At 44.3% G+C, this 25,779-nt stretch overlaps 1 protein-coding gene across 4 annotated transcripts in view; it reads left to right on the top strand.

Moving 5' to 3' along the window:
- LOC121916709 overlaps positions 1–25,779 on the top strand; it is a 55,766-nt gene that overhangs the window by 11,831 nt on the left and 18,156 nt on the right. Inside the window, exons 1-3 of one of the 4 annotated variants that reach the window (XM_042442077.1) lie at positions 13,857–13,985; positions 18,282–18,346; positions 20,300–20,353. The exons of 1 other annotated variant lie outside the window; for it this stretch is intronic. In XM_042442077.1, coding sequence (XP_042298011.1) covers positions 20,327–20,353 — 27 coding nt within the window. In that variant the 5' untranslated portion in view covers positions 13,857–13,985; positions 18,282–18,346; positions 20,300–20,326. Of the gene's footprint in view, positions 1–13,698; positions 13,986–18,281; positions 18,347–20,299; positions 20,354–25,779 lie in introns of those variants that run through there. 2 more of the 4 variants (XM_042442079.1, XM_042442076.1) reach the window with 2 other exon arrangements.

The raw sequence follows: 25,779 nt of genomic DNA, 5'->3' as shown, positions 1-25,779 counted from the left end.
CCATGTAGGTCTTTTAAGGTCATAACCAACACTGTACTTTGCCTGGAAACTAATTGGCAGCCAGTGGAATGATTTTAAGATCGGTGTGATGTGGTCACTCCTGGATGTACCATAATCAATCAAACGGCTATATTCTGAACCAATTGGGGTTTCTGGACTTTGTACAAAGGTAGGTCAATGCAGAGCACATTGCAGAACTCCAGCCTTGAGGTTACCAGACATGAACTACCATCTTTACGTATTCCAGTTCTAGGAAGAGGCACAGTTGGTATATTACTCCAGGGGCTGCACCGGGCCTCCTAGATGAGCGCTGCCATTTTGTTTTTCAAAATGACGGCCGAAGTCTCGTGTGACCTTTGCCATCCTGAGGTCACGCGAGACTTCGGCCGCCATTTGAAAAACAAAATGGCGGCCGGAGCGGCGCGGAAACGGGGGAAATCGGCGGCAATTGGCGGCAGGACTGCGCAGGGGCTGGCAGGAAGGCCTTGGCGGGCCGGATCCGGCCCGCGGGCCACAGGTTGCCGACCCCTGCATTAAATCTACCATATCTTACCATTTTGTCAAGCTGATCAAATCTGGCTCGAGTAAATGCTTCTCTCTCTCAGGTATTTTGGCATTTTGGAGCCCTGGTGGCGCAGTGGGTAAATGCCTGTACTGCAGCCATTCACTCAAAACCATAAGGTTGCGAGTTCAAGACCAGCAAAAGGGCCCAAGCTCGACTCAGGCTTGCATCCTTCCGAGGTCGCTAAAATGAGTACCCAGACTGTTGGGGGCAAATTAGCTTACTTGCTAATTAGCTTACTTGCTGTTCACCGCTATGATCTTTGGAATAGCGGTATATAAATAAAACAAATTATTATTATTATTATTTGTATTTTTAGATAGTTAGGTCTTTGAAAAGTGTGTTTAAATTGGCTCAGCCATTTTAAATTGCCTACCTTACTAAGGGTGGCTATATCTTTTTGGGCCTCAATATTCTGGATTCTCTGTCTCACACCCTTTTTTGCTTGATCATTGACTGTGCAGGTTACAGGGAGACCACAGCTCACAATAAAGTTTGTTATTTGCATAAACCAAGAGGACTCAAGATGGGATTGAGACTGTTCTGAGAGACATAACTTTGGTAGTCTATCTGGCACCATTTCATTGATTTTACACACCAATAATTAAACACTTTGATTTTGGCTTGCAAATAAATTGAACATATTTCTAGTTCCGCTCTAACAGCAGACACAGATGTCCTCTTGTCTACACCCAATATACACCTCAGATGTTGAGACTGAGCTAGTTCAACTACTGAAATGGGATTTAGACCCCAGACTTCTGCTGCGTATAAAAGCATAGGTGTAACCTTAGCTTTATAAACGTTAATTATTGGGGTTAGAGAGCCAGGGTATTTGTGAGGTTTTACTTTATGTATGAGATTCAAACGGGCCTTTGCTCTAAGTGAACTCCTTTGATGATGACATGACCAGGATCCATTTTCTGAGAATGTTACACCTAGATAAGAGATGCACCTTACACCCGCAAGGAGAAGGGGACTGGTGCGGGGGCGGGCTCCCTCTTCCTCCCCTTCTTCCCATGGCTGCAAGCACCCGCAGGGAGAAAGGGACGGGATTGCAAGCCCCAGCAGCCTTTGCGGCCGGAAGTCCTGCCCCTTTCCCCCCGGCGGCCTCCCTAATTGGTTGTGAGGCTGGGAGGGGGCGGGACTTCCAGCCACAAAGGCCGCTGGGGCTTGTAGGTGGCCGAAAGTCCCGCCCTCTCCTGGCCTCCCAACCAATCAGGGAGGCCGTGGGCGGGACTTTCGTGGGGTCGCGGCCCAACAAAGGTCGGGAACCGCTGTTCTAAGAGGAGGGTCTGAGTTAGACCTCTCACCACTGTGAACAGCTCATTTGGACATGAATTCGCAGATGAAATACGTGCAGAAAAGAAAACTTTCTTTGCTGCATGTATTGCCACTCTATAGGAGCAAAGATGTAGTATAGCAAGGTTTGTAAGGAATACCTGAAAGGAATACAGTAGTAATTGTAGTAGATAATGATTGTACATATAAGAATAATATCAGCATTCATAAAAAGGAGTGTTTTAACTTGGGCAGCTTATTACTGTCATTTTTTTTTAAAAGACCATGACTTACTGCTCTTTCAATCCGTGGGAAAAATAAAACCGGAGCTGTGTAGCAAATGAAACCCAATAGGAGGGAAGAATTATGAGAGAGGTGAAACTGGGTCTACAGGCGGCTTAAGGAAAGGGACAAACACAGCATGTGTTGGATCAGTGGTAACAGCTTAAAACCCTTGCTTTTGGTAGAGAAACAGAATTGGCATTTTCTTGAAGGGATTATGGGTGACTGTACTCAGATAACCTCTGGAAAGGAATCCAGCTAAAAGATCCTAAAAACCCACTACATTTTTAAAAACCTGCACACTCTCTCCGCAGGCTCTCTCTCTTTGCTTGTCAGGTTATTCCAATCCCTTTATTCACTTGTCTGAGATTCTCCCTAGGCTCACATCCTGAAGATGTAAGAACTCTAGTCGGAATCTTTACTTCTGTCAGATTAACGATCCCATTTAAAACGTTGTGGCTGGGGTGGCGGTGGTATTATCCTTTTGAATTCCTTGTTAGACAGACTTTTTGCCAAGCTCAGCTTGTATTAATGTTGACAATCACAGTAGGATTCATATGTGAGAGCTGAGAAGCTATGCATCTCAACAGCCCTTTGAAAGAGCAAATTAAGAACAGCAAAAGTGCCATGTTGTTTAAAGCCAGTGTTAGTGCAGTGTCAACTTCAATATAAGGTGCTTTTTCAATGAAAGTCCCGAGAAGGAAAAACATGAATTAAAGTAGACCAAACTGCATTTTGTGCATAATACAAATTGTATCTGGTTCACATATCTTTGAATGCACTCTTTGTTGTTGTTAACTGCCCTCAAGTCGATTTCGACCCATGGCGACCCTGTGGCTGAGACAGCTCCCAGACCCCCTGTCCTCCACCGCTCTGCTCAACTCCTGCAAACTCAGACTTATGATCTCTTTAATAGAGTCCATCCATCTAGCATGCAGCCTTCCTCTCTTTCTACTTTCCTCCACCTTTCCCAGCATTATTGTCTTTTCTAATGAGTCTTTCCTTCTCATGATGTGCCCAAAGTACAACAGCCTCAGTTTTGTCATCTTGGCTTGCAGGGAGGTTTCGGGCTTGATCTGCTCTAGGACCCATTTATTTGTCTTTTTGGCTGTCCATGGAATCCTTAGCACTCTTCTCCAACACCACATTTCAAATTAGTTGATTTTCCTCCTATCCTCCTCCTTAACTGTCCAGCTCTCACATCCATACCTGGTAATAGGGAATACAATGATTTGTACAATTCTAACTGTTGTGCTGAGCTCTTTGCATTTTAGGATCTTCTCTAGTTCTTTCATAGCTGCACCTCCCCCATGCTTATATTGCTTCTGATTCCTACTGCTGTCTCATTTCTATCAATGGTGTGATCCCATGTAACAAGTTTGGATGTTATAATAAAATTTTTTGGTACATGCGGTCGGTGATATAAAACACCGGAAGACCCCATAGAGGACCCGCCATTAACCTAAAACAGAGAGACCACATAGGCAAAATCTGCCCTGCAAAGGCGAGCCCTAGAGAAAGAAGCTAAATTGGGAAATTCACAGGAAGTCTTGGAGTCGCCAAACAGATTCTCGCCTCTGCTAGCCCAAATACAAAAGACAATAGACTTGGCTGCTATAATGAGACCACAGTGATCAGCTTAACGCTCGCAATCAGTCGGCTACCCGTCCAAATGGTGTCGCTGACCGAATCAGCAAATTGTGCAACCCAGTGCTGGCTTTCGGCTTAAAATGCCCAGCAATCAACACCTTGGTCGGTGCAAGGCCCAATGGCCCCCCAGATAAATGTTTTGTTTTCAGGCCCTATATAAAACTCCTGGTTTTCAGACCTCCTTGGGCTTGGGTGTTTTTGTTAGCACGGAGTTTCGCTGAGCCTTGAGCTCAGCGGAAAATCACGTCACGCCCAGGTTTGGTCTAGTTAGCCTGCACCCATCCTGGTAAAAAATCTGCCCCAAATCTCCGCGCCTTACCTTTCTTTCGTGTCCCCTCCCAGCGGCCCCGTGAACCACAGTCTTCCACCAAGCTGCATCCGACTGCCGGGAGAAGACATCTAAGGTATATATCCTACTGGTGGGGCCTCTCCTTCTCAACCTTATTTTCCCGAACCATCTCCCCTCCGATAAATAGCAGGAATGGTTGTGTGAGTGTTTTGTTCCCTTGTTGCTGCATGGTGTACTTGTGCTTTAATAAATGTTATTAGATATTAATTGCAACCCAATGGGTAGCAGAGTCGCTTTCTCTTGGGGGTGGATTAGGTCGACCTCTTGGTATAAACAGAGGGACCTGGATCCGGCACGTGGCCTTGGTTGAGGGCCACCCCTCTTGGCTAGGAGTTTATGACACACTGTTTGGTAAACGTTCCGAGGTCGCAAGAGTAACGAAACGGAATGGATTTTATTGCATAGCCTCGTTATACTGAGACGTTGTGCCAATGGGTTTCCCGTTCCGTTCGCGTAAAATGTCCCCGACGAGTCCTCTCTTCCCCGCCTCACCAGTAAATGTTTTATGAGAACGGAAAAAGCCTCTGTGTGGTGCGATATCCTAGGCGTTCCAATGGCATCCCCCGTCCAATCACTACAGTGATGACGCCATCATGATATCGTTCATTTACAAGGTTCCCTTGCAAGATGGTTTAACGACTTTCATTCCTCAAAAGTATAGAACATCTAGACTGTCTCTAGATGAAAATAAGCGGAAACAGTGTTTGATACCAGTAGAAGTGTACCGTCGGTTTACGAAATTAATTCTTTCCGCGGCTAAGTTCGTACCCGAGAAACTTCAATCCTGAATTGCCATAGGCCGGTCGAATTGGAAAAAGCCGGCGGCTTCTTCCGCCGCGGCTTCCATTGAAAATAGCGACGAGGTTTGTTCGTAACCCGAAAAAACCTTCGTAAAGACCGAAACGAATAATCCTATGGGTTGTTGTTCGTATCCCGAAAATTTCGTAAGCTGGGTAATTCGTATCCCATCCCCCGGGTACCACTGTAAAAAGATGTCAGGTAGGTAGGTAGTTTTGGAATAATTGTCCTCTTTTAGTAACCATTGAGAAAAGGTAGGGACAAATTTTAGACCAACTGTAGACAATGTAGGATAAAGTAGAGCCAAAAATGTGTTGGACTTTTTCTGAAACGTCCTACATTTATGGGCTTAGTTTTGGGCTGGTAGTTTCTTTGACGGCGCATGCGCAAGACAGGGGATGGTCGTGGGCTTCATCGGGATGGACCACCAGGGCTGTGCGGTGATATCCATTCACACGAGGTCCAAAAATGACAATAGGTCCGGTTCTGCTTCCCTCTCCCCCTTCCTTCCGCTCCCAGTCACCTTTCGTCCGAGCGGTGTGCGATAGGCGATCGGTGCTTTTTTTGCGGTGCACGATAACCTAAGAATACTTATGCGATATCGTTCATCGGTCAGCGCCGGTCCTGATCCTCTGCCTTGTCCAACAGGAAAAGAAAGGGAAACTGTGAGTAGCGATAAGGTCTTTTTCTTAGTTGAGCCTAATTAAAATGCCCCTAATTTCGAGCCTTCTAACAAACCAGGTATGAAGATGCTTTACTATTTCCAGAAACCAGGGTGGTTACAAGTGTTAAAACTGGTACAATCCAGATGCAAGTAATCCCACCCACCCCCACCCCCCCCACAATAACAATTAAACAATTCATAATTTAAACATACTGTAAAAATAAACAAATCAGACAATGACGATATGCAAGCAGAGTCAGAAGGGGGAGAAACGGTTCCGATTTTGGTGGCTGATTATCTATTCAGGAAAGGGCGTGCCAGAAGAGAATCGGTCTTAACTCTTTTTAAAGCGTCCAGGCGGGTACGGAGGAGTCTCCTTCGGCAGGCCGTTCCACATAATCTGGGAGCAGTAGGCGAAAGGTCCTCTGGGTGGTTCAGACGAGCCCAGTTTTTCATACGCTCAACAGATTCCTGCCCAGAGGACCCTGAGTGTGGTGGGGTGTGAAATTATATGGAAGGGGCGTCCTGAAGATAGGATGGACCCCAAGCCATTAGGGCTTTAAATGAAAGGTCATAACGCAATAGCGCTTGTACTTCGCCTGGAACTAGGGCAGCTGAGCGAGTAAATAGATGTTAAGTGATCGCTTCTGGCTTTACTCCAGAAACCACCTGGGGATGCCATGTTCTGCACTAATGTAAGCTTTCTGAACTAGGCACAAGGAGCCCCATGTGGAATGCAACGAATCGGTTGTGAGGTTACCTGCGTGCACCCAGTTTCTAGGTTCCCTAAATTTCCAGGAATGTACATATTAATTAAGCCATTCACTAAAAACTCTTTAAAACACCACAATAGTTAAAAACATTAAAAACATTTAAAGTCTCAGCAGTTCGTTCATACCAAATTATTTTACTGAAGTTCGAGCCCGTACAGACAGGCAAAAGTAAAGGTGCTTCGGGCCAACGTTGGAAGTTTGCATGTTTAAAATGAGGACATGCATCCTAAGAGGCCAGAAGCCACACTAAGACATGCGTCCAGTCTAAGGAACTGGAGTCAGCTTTGGCTGCACTTCTGGCTTCTGTAAGATGAGTTGCGTCAGTTTAAACAGCATACCTTCAAAGTGACCCAAAGCAGCTTTTATTGTGTGGCCCCTTGCCTGTAATGGGGCCTTTTAAATATAATAAAAACAATCTGTTTTTTACGGTGGTGGAAGGACAACAAGAAAATGGGCTAACACTAGTTGGTAACAGAACCGCCCCTTGTGGGGCGGCGGTTGCACCCGACACCTTTTCCGCGAAGGATGGGCCGGGCAGCCATACCGCAGCCCTGTGGGCCCCAATCCATCAGCACTTTTCCAGGCCACGAGAAACGGCAAAACGCCGTCCCCATGGCCTGAAAAGGGTTGTCCCCTGGGGCTGCATGCCCCCAGACACCCCGACAGGCACAGCATGGAGAAAGAGACCACCTGGCCCCTTTCTCCCTGGCTTCGTTCTCGCAGCAATCTAGTTGCCCGAGTACGAAACGCGCGCCCTCCAGCGGTGCAGTGGCAGTAACGTACGCACAATTCCATGTGGAGGCGGCATGTGTTGACACCATTGGTCCATGTCTATGTATGGACGGTGCACCTTCAAAATGGCGCCGTCCATACACCTAGGGCTGGGGAGTGTGGCGGTTGCTGCGTGCTCCCCAGCCCCTAGTTTTTGGCCTTAGAGACGGGCTCTTCTGTATCGGGCCCTAATTACCTGAAAGGGCATCCACAGTCTTAAGACTGACTACCAAGAAAGCTCTCCCCCTCTCAGTGTACCTCTCAAGGTGTTAGGACTGAGACAAAGACATCTCTTGTAGATCTTCAAACCTGGGCAGGCTCATAGGGGCAGATACAAACCTTCAGATAACTTGAGCCTGGCCCATATAGCTCACAACCCACTTTGAGTATGTTTTGCAAATGGACTAGTAGCCACTGGAGCTGTTTCAAATAGGAGGTTTATGTTCCTTGTAACCAGCCCCAGCCAACAGTCTGTTCTAGTAATTCTGAACCAGCTCCAGTTTTCTGAACACATCTCAAGGTACTTGATGTAGAGTCCATACAGTAGAGTCCATTAAAGTAATTCAAATGATACGTAGCAGCAGCACAGCTGCTGCTTAGTTTTAATTATGCAGAGAACCAAAACTGAAACCTGGTGATCCAGCTTCAGGAATGAATTCTTACATACATTCAGATGACAAACCTGCCTCTTAAGAGGAGTGTAACTTCTCATCCGCACAGGTTCAACTAACTCCTATTTCCTGAAACTGCCTTCTAAAAATTAGCCACACTTCGTCTCTGTCTGATTATTCTTTCCCACCACTTCATTCCCCCTCCTTGCCACCCTCAGCATTCTTCCTGAAGCATCCACAGGGGTGGGGGTGAAATGACAAATGCATTAAGAAGAATAAATAATACTTTAAAACTAAAGAATGAATAATTACATTGCAAATGCGAAAAAAAAAGAAAAAAGAGAAGAGGAAAAGCAAAAAATAGAAGTAGATATAATCCATGGTTTAAGGCCATAAACATGCTGACAAAGCGACCATATGTCCCAAAAGGATATTTAAACTGAATTGAACAAGTTCAGGCATAAATAAAAACCAAGATCTTCAGATCACTTATGTTCATCTTCCCGGCCCTGAAGTAGCAGTCTCTTTGCTGCACCAGAGCCATTAGGATTCAGCTACACTAACACAACATTAAACGCCAAGTCAGATGAACATAATGTAAGAAGCACATTCTGTTGTTGTAATGCCTTCAAGTTTGTTTCCCATTTTATGAGACGACCCTAAGGTGACGTTGGGCAAGTCACACTCTCTCATAGGGTTTTCTTGGCTAGATTTGGTTCGATGGGGTTGCCGTTCCTTTCCTGAGAAGATAAAGAAATGTGACTTGCCAACATTACCCAATGTTTTCCATGGCTGAGTGAGGATTTGAAACCTGGTCTCAAATCCTTGATTTGATTTGTAGTTCAGTGAGAGAGCCAGTGTAGTGTAGTGGTTTCAGCACTGGACTCTGGAGACCAGGGTTTGATCCGAATCTCCAACTCTGCCCATGTAAGCCCCCTGGTGACCCTGGACATGTCACACTCGCAAGCTTCAGAGGATGGCAATGCCAAACCCCTCTAAGAAACTTGGCAGGAAAATCCAATTATATGTTTACCTACTTCGCCATAAATTGGAAACAACTTGAAGGCACACAACAGCAAGGAGGAACAGTGATGTTATAAGGTAATTGAGGACTTTTTTTTATTGGAACATAATTGGAAATTTGGAAGCATGGTAAATGGGCAAACATGGGCCTGAAAGACAGGCTAAAATAAAAGCTGCGTCGGGCCACTTGGAGCTATGCAGTTTAATGAACACAAGCATCTTAAGAAGCCCAAAGCTGTGCCAAAGCTGCGCGCCAGTACGTAGGACTGGAGCATGGCTTTTGGTGTGGCCTTCCTGGTCTCTTAGGATGCATGCTTCATTTAAACAGCATAGCTCCAAAGTGGCCCGAAGCGCTGTATTTTGGCCTGTCTGTTCGGGCCAAAGAGTTAAGAGATTGTCCCCCATTGGAAGGCATAGGTTTTGTTCAAAAGATAAACAGAGATGGCATTGCTAGATGATGAGCTATATTGGCAGTGACTATATTTTGCTTTTGTAGTTTTGGGGATTGCTGGAATGATAATAACTATTAGATAAAATGGCAACTTTTACAGAAGAACAAACACTTTTGCAGGAGATACTGGAGGAGATTACACTTTCAGAAAGGAAATGAAGGCTGTGAAGGGAACAGCTTTAGAAGAAGGAGCGTGGATAAGAGAAATGTGTGGGAGAAGGTTGTTAAAAGGCTCTAATTAGGGGGAATTTAATTAGCTCAAATATGGCCGAGAGGTGGCCCTAACAACACCAGGTGGCGATTCTGGTTTTGGGGACTCCCAAACTTCCTATGGAAAATTTCCAACTCCATCTTTGTTCCTAGGGACTCTGCCTTTGCAAGGGTGAGTTCCTACGTGGTCTCCTCGCCTTTGGGTTAATGGCAGGTCCCTATGGGGTCAGTCAGGGGTCTTAGTACATACTACATGTACACCAAAGTTTTATATAAAACCAAAACGGGAACAACGTGAAACAACTGGGTGAAGTAATGGAATCTGAGGAGACTGATAAAGACATGAGAGAATTGACAATTCTCTGTCCATTAAAAAATTACGATGGGTCGGGCCCCACCAGTGTTAATAAAAAGATGATGATACAGGACCAAGTGGAGCCAGTGGAGAAAAATAGTTCTAAAACATTGAGATAAAGTTGAGTACTTGAGGGAGATGAGTACGACATGATCTGACCCAGAATAAGCTCAAAGAGGAGAGGCTAAGTGTGTTTCGCGTTGGGGAAAATGAACTTTCTGTGTATTTGTGTTCTGTTTGTTTCAAATAAAACCGGCCGCCTTGAGAAAAGTTGTAACAGGCAAACAATGGCATAAAGTGAGGAAATGTAAGGAAGGTGGGAGAACCGGTTCAGAATTGTTGCAGCAATATGCAGACAGCCTAATGGAAAATGCCGTTAAAGCATGGGCCGTTAGACACGTTAAGATTTAAAGAAAACTCTTTCCCAAATGAAGTACGTTGATGTATGAATGTTAAGACAACATTTATTTGCTGTTGCTGATAGGTTTATAACCTCGGTTCCACAACACAAATGGATTCAAGGGCTACTGGTTCTGGGAATTGTACGATATAAACTGAATTTATTCATGGGATTAGAACACTGGAATAGCATAGCTGCCTCTGCGTTCTAACCCCTGTTTTCCGCCGTAGCCGATGACATTTCCCACCACCCGACCCCCCCCATTTCCCACGCCGGGCTCCTCGTCCATTGTTTGGTTTCCCTCGCTGTCTTTTTCTGTCTGTTTACTCACGCCTCCCCCTTTTGCAGTAAAGGGAACACCTTTATTGAGATGCAGCTGGGCTGTTCTGAATTATGTTTACATTAAATTACTGTTGCGACAATGCATAGTATTACCTTGTCAGATGCAAATTTGTCAATGGCTTTAAAATTAGAGACAACGAATTGTTAAAAGGGGTCTGACTAACAGATCTAAATCCTAGAGTATAATTTCATGATCAAAACAATCTCCGATGTTGTAATCCAACCTAATCACAATTTTATTCTTAACTTTCCTGTATTTTAATGTATTTTAATGTAACTCTCTCCATTTTACAATGGTTTATGCTACATGCAACTTTCCATTTATGTGATCTAAGTGACTGTATGCATCGACAGGTCTATTGACGAAAATGAAGAGGGCTGATTGAATAAAAAGGGGAATGTTTGGGTAATTGGGTGTTTTATTAAGAAAGAGTGAGCTATTGAATGAAGAGACATTTATTTTTGTTAAAAAGAAGGGAATGAAAAAAAACTGTATGTATAACTTACAAGTGGCAGTTTGGAAGTTAGAACATAGAGTGTGGAAGAGATCACAAAGGCCATCCAGTCCGACCCCTTCTCCCATGTAGGAACTCTCAGTCAAAGCATCCCGACAGATGCTCCAGCCCTCGCTCAAACCTCCAAGGAAGGAGTGTGTTCCACCGTCAAACAGCCCTTATTGTCAGGAAGTTCTTTCTAATGTTTAAGTGGAATCTCTTTTCCTGCAGCTTGCATTCATCGCTCTGGGTCCTAATCTCTGAGCAGCAGAAAAAACAAAAGCTTGCGCCCTCCTCAATATGACATCCCTTCAAGTATTTTAAACAGGACTATCATAGCACCCCCTTTACCACTCTTCTCCAGGCTAAAATCCCCAGCTCCCTAAGTCGTTCCTCATAGGACATGGTTTCCAGACCCATCACCATTTTAGAGAGTCGCCCTCCTTTTGGACCGCTCTAGTTTCTCTAGTCCTTTTTGAATTGTGGTACCCAGAAACTGGACACAAGTATTCTAGGTGGGGCCTGACCAAAGCAGAATATAGTGGCAGTATGCTACTTCCCTTGATCTAGACACTATACTTCTATTGATGTGCAGCCTAAATCGCATTGGCCTTGTTAGCTTGCCGCATCACACTGTTCATTCATGTTCAACTGTGTGGCCTACTTGGACTCCATCCTTTCATACGTAGTTTCATTCAGCCAGGTGTCCTCCATCGCTATATCTGTGCTGTGTTTGTTTTCCGCCCTAAGTGCAGTAGATTCATTTTCTTTCTACCTGTTGAATTTCATTTTGTTAGCATGGCCCAGTTTTCTAGTCTGTTCAGGTCATTTTGAATCTTGATCCTGTCCGCTGTGGGTATTAGCTATTCCTCCTAATTTGGTGTCATCTGCAAATTTGATAAGTAAGCTCCCAATTCTGTCATCCAGGTCATTGAAAAGATTTGAATACGACTGGGCCCAGGACAGAGCCTGTGGGACCCCACCGGGTCACTTCTCTCCAGGATGAAAAGGAGCTCTCTCCAATTGAAAGAAGTTGCCTTTTTCTCTTTGTTATTTTTTTGTGTATTTTAGTGTACTCATTTTAAAAACTTCAGTAAAACCATATATGGAAAAATATATTAACAAATAGACTCACCATAATCCATTTAATTTTTTTCCTGATAGTGAGGTCAAAACCGTAGTTCCCTGAAATCTTCTTTTTTGCCTTTTTAAATGAGAGGGACAATTTTTGCTTGTTTCCTCTGGCACGTCACAATTTGGCCAAGATTCTCAAAGATTATGACAAGTGTTTCTCTGCGAGTAGTAGAACAAGTTCCTCCTTCAATCCGCTGGATGCATATAAGAACTCATTTAGATTAACGAGGGCGTGCATCCACCTGGAGAAATAACCCGGTTTGGCACTATTTAACTGCCTGGTCCACTCTGGCCCCACAACAAACTCCAACTCACCGGAATTCCATAGCCTTGAGCCAGAAAAAGTTAAAGCGGTGTCAAACTGGGTTACGTCGCCAGTGTGGATGCAACCAAGGTGATTGCCTGATTAACTCCTTATCAGTCTTTGGTGCAACTCAGATCTTTGCCACTGCGGATGCCTGGGAGCACAGAGGGCTTTAAATTATTATTTGGGGATGTTAACACAATTCTGTGGCATACTAAGGTTTTCTAAGTTTAAAAAAAGAATAAATATTTTTTTAAAGGCAAAAAGGTCTGCCTAGAATAGTGAAATGGAAGGGGGAGAGAAAGGATACTGAGACCACAATCTCTTCACAGTCCCATACTGGCCATGAAAACCTATCAGCCTAGAGCAGTGATGGAGAACCTTTTACAGACCGAGGGGCCAAAACTGCAACCCAGACCCCACTTATTGATTGTAAAGTGGTCACGTCCCTCTGGCTTTCTAGTAAGAAACTCTGGCAAACTCTGCGCTAGAGCGACAGCATATGTGCCCACAGAGAGGGCTTTGAGTGCCACCTCTGGCACGTGTCCTAGGTTTTGCCATCACGCCCTAGAGACAGCCACATATTTGGGGGGCTTATTGACAGGTTTTCCAGTCAGGTGTGCTGTTAACCACACTTGGATGAAAGGTGCAACGGGATGGATTGATGCCAGGAAGTATCATTACATGCCCTATTTTCAAAATTTACACAGTTTTGTTTTAAAAGCCAGGTGTGATAAGTCCCTAGTCTCCCAGCACAGATCAAGATACGAAACCTCCAGTCTTTTCTTCCTTTTTTGATGGTTTCTGAACGTTGTTTTCAGAAAAGCATAATCCACCAACTCATTTTATCCTTGTTGTACACCGCTGTGATCTTTGAACAGCAGTATAGAAATAATTATTATTATTATTATATTATTATTATTATTATATTATATTATTAAATCATCATCTTGGTTTGGCGTCCTGTCGTGAATTGTAATGTATTAGTTTAATGCATTATTTTTTAATGTTTTTTTGTTTGTTTCTTTCATGCTGGTTTTCAGCCGCAATAAAGTCTATTCTATTCTATAATAATAATAATAATAGTAGTGGTAATATTAAATTACATTCAGTAGCAGCCTATGGGAATTGGGACTGAGGAGTAACATTAGTGCAAAAAGGGCATGACTGAGGAGATGGGGGAAGTCAATGGAGGGGGGGGTGACACGATGAGGGCCCGCACCAGGTGACACCAACCCCGGGGAGGGCACTGGTGTCACCCAGTGTGGCCCTCACCCCCCTGAGGAGGCCAACAACGAGGGATGGTGGAAGCGAAACCCCGGGGAAGAGGGTGGGAAGGCGGGGAAAGAGGGCGGAGTAGTAAGCGGAGGCGAGCAAGGTATTTGGCCCGCTGCTCCGCCGCCTTGGGCTCTTCCCTTCTTCCCCAGCCTCGACGGCCACCATGGGCACCACCTTGCCCCTGCCCCGAAGGCCAGGCTGGCTCCAGCTCTTGGCAGCGGCGGCCTTTTGCCTCTGGGGCGCGCAAGGCAAGGTGAGTGTGGCGGCGCCTCAGGTTTTGGCGGGCTCCTTATTTGCCCCCTCTGAGGGAGCCCCGCGCCAAGTCTTGGGCGGCCAAAAGGGCGGGAGGGAGGGCTTGGTCCTGACTGAGAGGAATGTGTTTGTGGCACTAGGGCCTCACAACGCTGGGCTCGTGTCTCTGTGTGATTTTTGTGTGTCCAGGGGAGCCGGGTGGGGACTTGCCCAGGCAGGCCGGGCTGTTTCTGGGTTGCCCTGAGGGGGGTGGGGGGACGAAACCCCTTGGCTTGCAAATTGTGTGTGTTGTTTGCCCAAGGGGTTTTTTTTGGGGGGGGGGATGAAGAGGGGAAATAAACACTTCGAAAGGCCCCAATCCAAACATATCGTTCGAAAAAGATGGTAATATTGGGAAGCCAACGACGAAATGTATTAAGATTTCAGTTCCTGTATGAGAAACGAGAAAGAAATGAGAGATTAAATCGCATTTCATCAAACTTTAAAATAACAATTACAGGGGGGAAAGCAAGGCATTTATTACTGCAGAGAGGGAGGAAGTATGCCGTGTGATGAAGTTTTGTGATAAGACAATAGTAATAGTTGTCTTTTTAGCTCTTGATACAAATTTACAGTCAAGGTGAGGAGTTTCGAAAAGGGATGGAGCAGGTTTCGTGGACTCCCATTTCATGTTGACAACCAGAATGGAAACTTGAGGAGGGATTACTTTGGAGACGGCCCCCCCCTGGCTTCCGCACTGTCCAGATAATGCAGTTTGATCCTGCTCTAACCACCATGGCTCCATTGGACAGAATCCCAGGACTTCATCATTCACTCGAGGCACTAGAGAAGGCTAAAAGATCCTGTGAACGGATGCATCCCAGGATTCCCCAAGGATGGAGTTTCAGCAATCAGCACTGAAAGCGGTGTCAAACCATGTTAACTCGACAGTGGGGATGCACCCCCACCTTGCAAAGCTCCGATCAAAATGAGCGAGATCAGACAAAGGGATGGGTCCCGCATCTACACTGTCGAAAGAGTGGAGTTTGGCACCGCTTTAAAGTGATGGATTTGACAAGGTCTTTCGCCTTCTCTGCCCTCACAAAAACTACAAATCCCATGATTCTACAGGATGGGACCATAGCAGTCAACCTGTGTCAACCTGTATTCTTTCTGCCTTGGAGATGCACCCTTGTTGTTCCTAAAATCCATCAGTGATATCTTTCTTGGCCAACCAAAATGCACAATAGACTTGTTGCAAGCTTTCAAAGCTCCATGGGCTTCTTCATCAGGTGTGATGTCACAAACCATTATTGAAAACATGCAGGGAGTTGGGTTGGCCATTTAACAAATCCGAACAGAAATCCATCAGTGATACCTTTATTGGCCAACCAAAATGCACAATATATACTTGTTGCAAGTTTTCAAAGCTCCATGGGCTTCTTCATCAGGCAAGATGTCACATACCAAACAGGAGAAAAATTAAGAGATGCTAGTAAGATGCCTGCATTTTGTTGTTTCAGTCCTTAGTAAAGATGGTATGCTGAGGAAGATATCTTTTGTGTTGCTCGATGCTCCTGTGTACCTCCAAATTGTTGCCCACTTCTGGCAACCCTGAGGCCCCTATCATGGTGTTTACTTGGGAAGGTTTCTTCAGAGGGCGTTTGCCTTTGTCTTCCTCTGAGGTTGAGAGTGTGTGACTTGCCCAAAGTCAACCAGTGCGTTGAGCTGGGAACCAAAACCCTGGTCTCCAGAGTCCCAGCCGACATTCAAACCACTACCACAGACTGGCTTTCCCCCTTAAGTCCTCCTAAAACCAGCCAAGGACTCCAAAGACTGAGCTGGATGGACCCACAGGTTCATTCATTATAGCATGTTTCATGTGGACACACTGCATTACAAAGAGAGACATAGGGAGCTGGGTATGTTTAGCCTGGAAAAGAGAAAGTTAAGAGGTGATATAATAAACTTTGTTTAAGTATTTGAAGGGATGTCATATTGAGGAGGGAGCAAGCTTGTTTTCTGCTGCTCCAGAGAACAGGACCTGGAACAATGGATGCCAGCTCCAGGAAAAGAGATTCCAGCTCAACATTAGGAGGAACCTCCTGACAGTAAGGGCTGTTTGACAGTGGAACACACTCCCTCCGAGATATAGCCATGTTAGTCTGCAGGATCAGTGTGTAGAGAGCTCTTGTAGCATCTTTGAAACTAGATGAAAGAAAGAAATTGGCAGCATGACCGTTTGTAGATTTCAGTCTACTTCCTCAGATGCCTTCAGGAAGTAAACTGAAGTCTACAAAAGCTCATGCTGCCAACTTCCTTCTTTTAATTAGTCTCAAAGGTGCTACAAGATCTCCCCTGGAGGATAGTAGATGAAGCAAGCTTGTTTTCTGCTCCTCCAGAGAACAGGACCTGAAACAACGGAAGCAAACTACAGGAAAAGAGATTCCAGCTCAACATTAGGAGGAACTTCCTGTTTAAAAACCTTCTTTGGAGGTCTTTAAACAGAGGCTGGATGGTCATCTGTCAAGGGTCTTTGATTGTGAATTCCTGCATGGCAGGAGGGGGGTTGGACTGGACGGCCCTTGTGGTCTCTTCTTACACTATGATTCATATGCTTACTATAGCCTAATGTAGGGTCAGCTCTATTATTAGTCAGAGCGGGGTACTCACCTCAGGCAACGGATACTGGGGCTAGGAAGTGAGAGCAAGATGTTGGAGGTTTTACTTTACCTTACCTTAGAAATGGCCAGAGCTGGCTTTGGTCCGGATAGGCTGAGAAGGAATCCCAAAGAAACCGGGAATGTCATTCAACAGGGTAGGAAGATGGATCTTGATACACTATCTCAATGCAGTAGAGCCCAGGTCCTCTATGCTCCTGCTTCTAGCTTCCTTCTTCCCTTCCACCCACCCACTCTTTATGGAGGGATTTGCAAACTAGTTCCCAATTATTTTGGAACTGTAATTTTGGAAGTTCAGAATTTTATTAATAAAATGGAATCAAATACATTATATGTTGGTTCCAGAACCACAAAATGGTCAGGGCAAGGAATGTGCAGCCCACCAGTTGTTGTTGAACTTCCCCTCCACCAGTCCTACTACCATGTGATGAGGGATGATGGGAGTTGCTGTCCAGCAACATCTGCAGGGCCAATAGATTCATCATTGCTGTCCTGAGGCTGCATTTGCAGTGCAGAAACAATGTAGGTTGACACCGCTTTAACTGCCACAGCACAGTGCTATGGAATCCTGGGATTTGTAATTTTGTGAGCTGTTTAGCCTTCTCTGTCAGCACAAACTACAAGTCCCAGGATTCCACAGGATAGAGCCATGGAAGTTAAAATTGTGTCAAAAGTACATTAACTGCCCTGGCTCAGTGCTAGGGAATTCTGGGAATTGTAGTTTTGTGAGACATTTAGCTTCTGTCAGAGTGCCCTAGTGCCACAACAAATTACAGTTCCCAGAATTCCTTAGCACTGAGCCAGGGCAGTTAAAGCGCTCTCAAACTTGATTATTTCTGCAGTGTGTTTTGGATCTAAGTCTTCAATGTGGCAGCAAGAAAGATGGTGTAGTATCTTGAATTCAGGGCAAGGTTGTACCAGAGAATGGAGTGCTGTTTTTAAAAAGTATCATGTTAGTTTTACTTTATAACGCAATTTTAATGCATTACTCTTTTTTTTTAAAAAAAAAGTGTTAGTATGCCACTAATGCATTACTTTTTTCTTAGGTTTTTTTTTTTTAATTGCTTAAAAATACAGATATGACTGCAACTTCCCAAAACCAGCCCCAAAATATTGGCTTTAAAACAGGAGTAGGCAAGGAATGGGCTCTGGGCCACATGTAGTCTTCCAGGGTCACTTTGTGGATCATAGGACCAACTAGAGTTCAAAGAAATATATTTTTGCTCCCAATGCCCCCCCCCCCCCCCGGGATCGGCCTCCCAGGGGTCAAAACACATTTTTGCAAAAGCTGTATATGTTTTGCCTCAAAATGCCCTCTAGGGCCCCAGATAAGCCCCCAAATATGGCAAGAATGTTCTCATGTGCCCCAGAAGGCACTTGGGGATAAAAACATTTATTTCCTTTGTTGTGGAGCAGATGGAGTGTAGAGTGTGGCCCTCCATGGTCTCCTGGGGGGCTAATACAGCCTCCTAGCTTCCACAGTGGCCCACTTTGGCTTTAAAGTAGCAAGCAAATGTTACTTGTTACACGGAAAAAATAATGACATTATCAGTCATTACACTAATTTGTACAAATAATGTCATTCTCCACTCATTATTCCCAAAGTAGCAAATTTTGTTCTTGTTCTTTGCCTTCAGGTTGACTCCAACAAGTTATGGAAAACCTATCATGGGGTTTTCTCCGCAAGATTTCCTGAGAGCAGGTTTGCCACTGTATTCCTCTGATATCAATAGTATTTTACATTTCTATACCGCTTAATAGTGAACTCAGCACTCTCTAAGGCAGTGATGTCCAAACTCTGGCCCTCCAGTTGTTTTGGACTTCAGCTCCCAGAAGCCTCAGCCACCTAGGTCGAAGGTCTGGGATGCTGGGAGCTGAAGTCCAAAACACCTGGAGGGCCAGAGTTTCGACATTGCTGCTCTAAGGGTTTACAGTGTGTTAGCCAATTGCCCCCAACAAGCTGGGGACTCATTTGACTGAGCTACAAAAGGATGGAAGGCTGAGTCAACCCTGGAGCCTTGGGATGAAACTTGCAACATTGTGGCTGCAGTATTGGCACTTAACCATTGTGCCACCAGGGCTCCCTCATGTCTCTGAGGCTGAGAGAGTGAGACTTCCCTAAGGGCACCCATTGAGTTTCCAAGGCTGAATTGGAATTCATACCCTGGTCTTCCAGTCTTAGTCTGAAATGCAGATCACAATGCCACACAAGCATGTTACATTCATGTTATCACCTGTAGTGCTTACTTCCAAACTCTGGCCTAACCAAGACATTTTACTGACTGAGGTAGAAAGCAAATGCTATACTTAATCCCATGAAAACCTGAAATCGTGTTGCCAGACCCTTAGGACCACTATGAAGAACTTTGGTGGACCTGGTGCAAGTCATATAACAACAGTTTTTTGCCTGCTTGCTTAAAAGAGGCAGTGTGGTGTAGGGGCAAGAAAAGAAGTAGGGAATATGTAGCCCTTCAGGTGATGGTTCCTATTGGCACTAGCTAGTATAGCCAATGGGGAGGTGTCCAAAGGAGGGCGACAAAAATGGTGAAGAGTCTGGAAACCGTGCCCTCTGAGGAAAGACTTATGGAACTGGGGATGTTTAGCCTGGAGAAGAGAAGGTTAAGAGATGATATGATAGCCCTGTTTAAATATTTGAAGGGATGTCATATTGAGGAGGGAGCAAGCTTGTTTTCTGCTGCTCCAGAGAACAGGACCCAGAGCAATGGATGCAAGCTCCAGGAAAAGAAATTCCACCTCAACATTAGGAGGAACTTCCTAACAGTAAGGGCTGTTTGACACTGGACACACTTCCTCGGAGAGGTGGAGTCTCCTTCCTTGGAGATTTTGAAACAGAGTCTGGATGGCCATCTGTTGGGGGGGTCTTCGATTGTGAATTCCTGCATGGCAGAATGGGGTTGGACTGGGTGGCCCTTGTGGTCTCTTCCAACTCTAGGATTCTAGGATTCTATGGTATACAGGGGTTGCAGTCTCTCAACATTTGCAGGGCCTCACTTCCACATGTCCGGGTTAGGCTGTTGTCCTAGGACTGGAAAGAAAGTTAAAATTCCCAATTAAGTTAAAATTAATTGGGAACATGACAACTCCAATAAAAATGTATGTGGCGTGAGGGAAACAACTTAAGAAGTTATTGATTTTTTGTTTTGGTTAGGTTATTTAAAAGGAAACAACTAAAGAAGAAAGCGGTGGGGGGAACCCAAGTGAGCAGACACAATACTTAAGAACGTACTTAGTATTTTCCAGCATCACTGTCCTTATACCTATAATTACTATCAACTTCACAAGACTTGTCGGGGGAAAGTGGCTCCATGTTTTAGGATGATTTTCTTCATTCTAGAGACACTGATCAATGCTGTGTAGGGTATCAGTCAGTTTTGTAGGGATAACTTTAATTCTAAACTGTATAAATGTCCTTTTGGAACTATACAGAAACCTCCCTGATAGTTTCAGAGAATAGTTCTGCCATTTCTGATAGCCTGGTTACCAGATCTGTTGGAATAGGTAGAAATGACATCTTTAAAAACCCATACTAGATTTACACTACTGTTGTTTCCCAGTAAATAGACCTGTGCTGTAATATTGTTAAGAGTTACACCAGCAATTGTCTTTTTAAAATAGTTCTTTCTTGATCTTGCAGCACGTGGACCTCTGCTTCCCATCCAGAATGACCATATTATTGCTCCTTCTTTCTGTAAGTATGTTTGTGTAAGTACAAACATACTTTTTAACACACATGTTTGTGTAAGTGGAAATATACTTTGTACTTACTTGGAGCAACTTTATGCTCCACTGGCACTGAACAGGATTTTAGCCTTCATGTCCAGAATATATTTTCCTCCCTGCACCTGATATCTTTTTTGCTCCTGATTCCTCTCACCCTATGTATCTTTGCCTTCCTAAAATGCCATGTTGCTAGAGTCAATGTATAGTCTCATTGGTATATTGCTCTATGAAAAGGGCAACATACCAGGAAACAGAGTAACAGTTTTGGATTAGGTCTGGAATCACATTAGGGTTGTTATACAGAACTCTTAACTCTTAAAATTGGTATAACAACACTTGAGCTACTTTGTAGGATTAGCACAATTTACAGTCTCTGAGCCACAGCCCACTTGCAATATGGGTACAATAATGATGGATTTTGTACCAAAACAAAGATCGTATCTGTACAAATTTATTTTCCGCTAGGTTAACATTATCACTTTATTTCCCCAAGTTTTATAAAATGATAGGCACAGTATAATTAGATCAAAACAAGGAGCATTCATTTGAGCTACCTAATGGCTAAGGGTGGCTCTCATTCAAAACAGTGCAGGGAGGGAGCTGTGTAGCCAGACTTTCAATCTCAGTGGTCACTCTAAACCTCTTACTGTCTGGCTGGACATGCATTATCTGTGTACTTTAGATTAAACAAATAAATGTAGGATTTGGGGTTGGCAAGTGCCTCCTTGCCCCCCCCCCCCCCATATCCATGTACATGACTTTCCTCCCTACTTTATTTTTACAACAACCCTGTGAAGTAAACAGTCAGAGATTTTGTGTGTGAGAGAAAGAGAAAGAGAAAGAAAGAGAAAGAAAGAGAGGGGTTGGAGAGAGAGAGACTGGCCCAGGGTCACCCAGTGAGTTCTGTGGTTCAGTAGGGACTTGAACTTAGATCTTTCAAGTTCCAGGCCAACATTCAAATCACTACACACTGACCCTGAGCTTTTTGGACAAAGGACAGGAGAAAAATGTCACAAATAATAACCATCATAATAAATGAGAGTAGAGGAGAATTATGTTATAAGTAGTCCGGAGATGACTGCTCTTGAAGCAAACAGGAAAGTTTGCCATGTCTTTTTTTTTTTCCACAAAGGATTACTCCCGAGCTCAGTGAAGTATTTCAAAATTCAACTCCGAAACTATGTCCCTCAATTAGCAAAGAATGCAGTCTGATTAATAAAGTATATGACATTTCAGCTATGAAGTCTGTAAAGCAACTGGCAGTGGAGCCAGAATCACAGCTTGCTGTATTAAGGTGTCTTGCCAGAGCAATCAAGCAAGTAATGCAAGTGGAATCTGTACAGTAAATGATGCAGCTAGGGCAGCAAAATAGGTGCTTTGGCATGTAACCTCCGAAGCACTGTTTGTAGCCAATAAACACAATTAGAAAAGCTGGGGAAGAGAGGAATGGAGGCTTGGACAACTCTGTTCCAGTATCAAGTGCTCCACTGGTGAACTGAGAACATAAGAAGAAGATACTAACCTAAACCAAGCTCTTAACTAGTCTATCATATTGTTTCACAGTGACCAAGTAGATGCCAATGTAGCATTGCAGTTAGAGCAGGGTGGGCAAAATATGGCCCTCCAGATGTTGTGGGACTGGAAGCAGGTCTGGTTGGCATAGCCAAGGAGAAGGAAGGTTTTAAGTTGCAGCCCTACAACATCTGGAAGCATTCTCTTTGCCCACCCCTGGATTAGAGCACTGAACTGGAATTTGGAAGATCAGGTTTTCATCTCCACTGACCCTTGGGTTAAATCCAGTGTGACTCTGAACTACAGCAGACTAATTAAAATGAATGGTACTTGCTAGCCGTCACTTATGTAAGACCCATTGATTTTAATCGGTCTACTCTAGTTGGGAATAACATTGGATTTAATGCTTTGACTTGCTAGTCACACTTTCTTAGCCTGACTGCTTCACAGCGTTTTTGTGAGGAAAAAAAAGGGAAGAAGAGGGCATGTACTTGACCTGACTGGAAGGAACGTGGGATATAAAGTAATGTGTTCATGCATACATGCACTTCTGCGGTGAAAGCATGTGCACAACTACCTTGTTATTATCCATCCTTAATGTTAGTAACATAATCATTGCTTTTCTATATCAAGACAAAGGGCCAGCTTGTCAAAGTCTAGCATAGCAGAGGTTTCTGGATGCTTAAAGCATTTGGTAAGGAAGATATCCACCCCATATTCTATCGGTAGGGAAACTTTGGCCCTCCATATATTTTAGGCTTCAGCTTCCAGAACCCTTAGCCAGCATGGGTAGTAGTAAGGAGTTAGTAGTTTGTAGTAAAAAAAAAATTTGGAGGATCAAGGGGCTCCCCCCCAGCCGCTCCCCCGTTGTTAACCCCCAGTATCTAGTAATTAGTGTACTTGGTCCACTGGCTCTGGGGGATCTGTAGAGTTCTCTAGACTTAGATACGCTTTCCTAAATCTGGTGCCTTTTAGATGTGTTTCACTTACAACTCCCCTCAATCCCAAGCAGCATGACTAGTGATTGAAGATGACGAAAGCTGTAGACAAGAATCGCCACAGAGATACATAATTTGTTTACATGTTGGGAAGCTGAAATAAATGTACTCTTGCTGGAGTTCTTGATCTTTAAACCAGATATGGGCTACACAGTTTTTGTTACCAAGTCAGAGTGCTCTAAGTCAAGATTACTAGAGGGACCATACATGGTTTCTTTGGCTGATCACTGACTGAGGCTGCTAGGGGTTGCTCCGCCCAGGGAGGCGGGGTCAGGCCCCAGGCCTTTGTTTTTTCGTGCCTATCAGGAGCCATGTGGGCGGAGCTACCCAATGTTAAGCAGGCTCTGACCTTCTCTGCTGGAAAGGGATGTGTATCAAGTAAGTACCAACGTTCCATTATCTTGTTTCAGCTATAATCTTGTCAAGCAGTGAATTTGTCTCCAGAAGAAACGAAGATAAGGATCATGTGCGAATGATGCTGAGTGGAATATGTTAGGAAATGGCATGTATGTGACCACAAGATGGAGCTGTAGCGGAACCTATTACAGTTCCAGTGGCAGTTGACAGCTGACATTTGCATTATGGAATGTTGATGCTGCCAGTCCTTCTGAGAGAGTGTGTCAGTTATGACGGTGGAAGAGTAACTGCCTCTCTGGTTTTTGTAGTTATGGTTGTTTGGTTGGCGCAAAGTATTTTATTTATTAAAGTAACTTATTTATTAAAGCCCTCATGTAGAGTGAAGGCTTGAAGTGCTCTTGTTGTTATTTCTCAAGCCGGGAGCTCAAGGCCGTTTGCAGTGGTGAAGGAATATTTTCCTTCTTGGCCTGAATACCTTTGCAAACATCTCTTCAGATTCCTTCTCCCTGGCGTCCTGTCGATGTGGTTCAACTCTGCAGGTGGTCATGGTGGACACAGCGCGTCTTTCTACACCCCAACAGAATATACCATCAGAAAATACATACAGACACAGTTAGAAAAGGTGCATGTCAATCTGAGGCTGCAGCTAGGGTTTTGCAACTGGGGCTGTGAAAAGGGAGGTTATGGGGTATGACCAGAATTAAGAACATGGTTCCCATTCACTTCTCTCCTATTCCTTCCTGAGGGATTCCATACTCTGATGAAAGGGAAATGGAAAGGGAAGGCATTTATCAATGTGGACGTATGATACTTTTGCATTTCAGTCAAAATGTGTTATGCCATGTCATAGCATTGCATCCCTGTGTACAGATGCCTGACACTGATTTGTCTTGACAGACTGTTTAGGAATGCAGTGTTTGGGGTAGTCATGTCTCTGTTTTGGTGCCTCTTTAATGATGAAAGGAAAGGGGAATTTCAGGACTGCAAACCACTGATGTGTTTCATTATTGTTATAACGTACTAATTGGCTTTCTGCTCCAAAAGAAACAATATAAGCAAAAGCAATATGCCATTAATAGAAAAGAGCTCAAAATTAATACAGCAGACAAGAACAAAGGCAACAGCAAAAAATGTTGAGGAGGTACCAGCGAGCAAAGATAGGTTACAGTCTGTATGCAAACTGTGTTTAAATGAACTTCAGAGATGGATGCCACTACCCCAGAATGCCCTGCACTGATTCTACAAGTCTGGACATTGCAAAGGGGTAGTGAATCAGCATGCAGAGGAAATATGGAGGAAGGTCTGTCCAGCAGCTCTCTATGAATAGGAAGGACCAGAGCTTGGTGGAAGAAAAATCCTATTGGATTGTAACTGCCCGACTCCTCCAGTCAGCATGCCCAATAGGTGTGCAACTGAAGGACTCTGACAGTTGTAGTCCAAAACATAATGGTGACCCGAAACCATGAAATTATTTTCGTTGCTACTTCATAACTGTAATTAAATACTCGTAGGTGTTTTCCAATGGTCTTAGGCGACCCCCGACCTCCAAAGGGGTCCCGACCCACAGGTTGGGAACCACTGATCTACACTTTGACATGGGAAACAAAGGGGGAAAGAAATGTGGAAAGGGAGCTGGGGGTTAATAGGGAACCCATGTGAGTTATAATAGTGCATGGAGCCGACAGGTTTGTACCCAAGGCATTTCAGAGAAGGTGGCTTTTAAGAGAGGTTGGGATGGTGTAAGAGAGGAAGCATCATAGAAGTGTTTTGTGAAAATACAGCTCAGCAAAGGGTAAAGGGCAGAGTGTTTTGAGAGAGCATGAGACCTCTGGGATCTTCTAGGATCTAGCAGAAGTATATGCGTGTTACTGTACAACTGGGTATGTTTTTCCTTAATCTTTCCTGAGCCTTTGGGATGTTACTTCTTTCATCTACTGAGAGGGAAGAAAAACTGCTAAAGGTAAATTGCTGTTTAAAAGTTGGAGAAGATTCCTGGGAATCAGGGAAAGAGAAATGGGAATTTTGATTTGGGACTTCCGCTGTTCTTGAGGCTGCCTACAGAGATGGTGCAGCCAGAGACCAAGTACAGTAGCTCAAGTACAGTGGGCTTGCTGCCTGCTGTAGGAGTATTTGCTTCTGCTTGTCTAAATATAAATGGCACAAGCATTACAGCACTCTCTCAGCCAAGCTAACAGCAACCTCTTAGCCAGAATGGGTCAGACATATTTTTTCTGCCTGAGACAGAAAAGCCAGTGGCACCCCACACCCACCTAGCCTGAAGTTCATAGCATCCAAGCTATTTTGGTTCTTGAGGCAGAAAATTCCATAGGCATGCCTTACTGGCAATACAAATAATAATACATGAAATAATTTGCTGCCCTTTCTTGATACCCAAAATATGCTTCCAGAGGTTGCTGCCTCACCCTGCCTTACCCTGTGCTTTAGAACTAATTTTCCTGATCAGGAAAGGTCAAGCTTATCGTCATTAACAGAGAGGGGAGGCAAAAATAAATCTATGGAATTTCTT

This window comes from Sceloporus undulatus, chromosome 10 (genome assembly GCF_019175285.1).
Source record: "Sceloporus undulatus isolate JIND9_A2432 ecotype Alabama chromosome 10, SceUnd_v1.1, whole genome shotgun sequence".
Classification (NCBI taxonomy): domain Eukaryota; kingdom Metazoa; phylum Chordata; class Lepidosauria; order Squamata; family Phrynosomatidae; genus Sceloporus; species Sceloporus undulatus.
The sequence above is the reverse complement of the archived record's forward strand: the minus strand, read 5'-3'. Positions and strand labels throughout refer to the sequence as shown.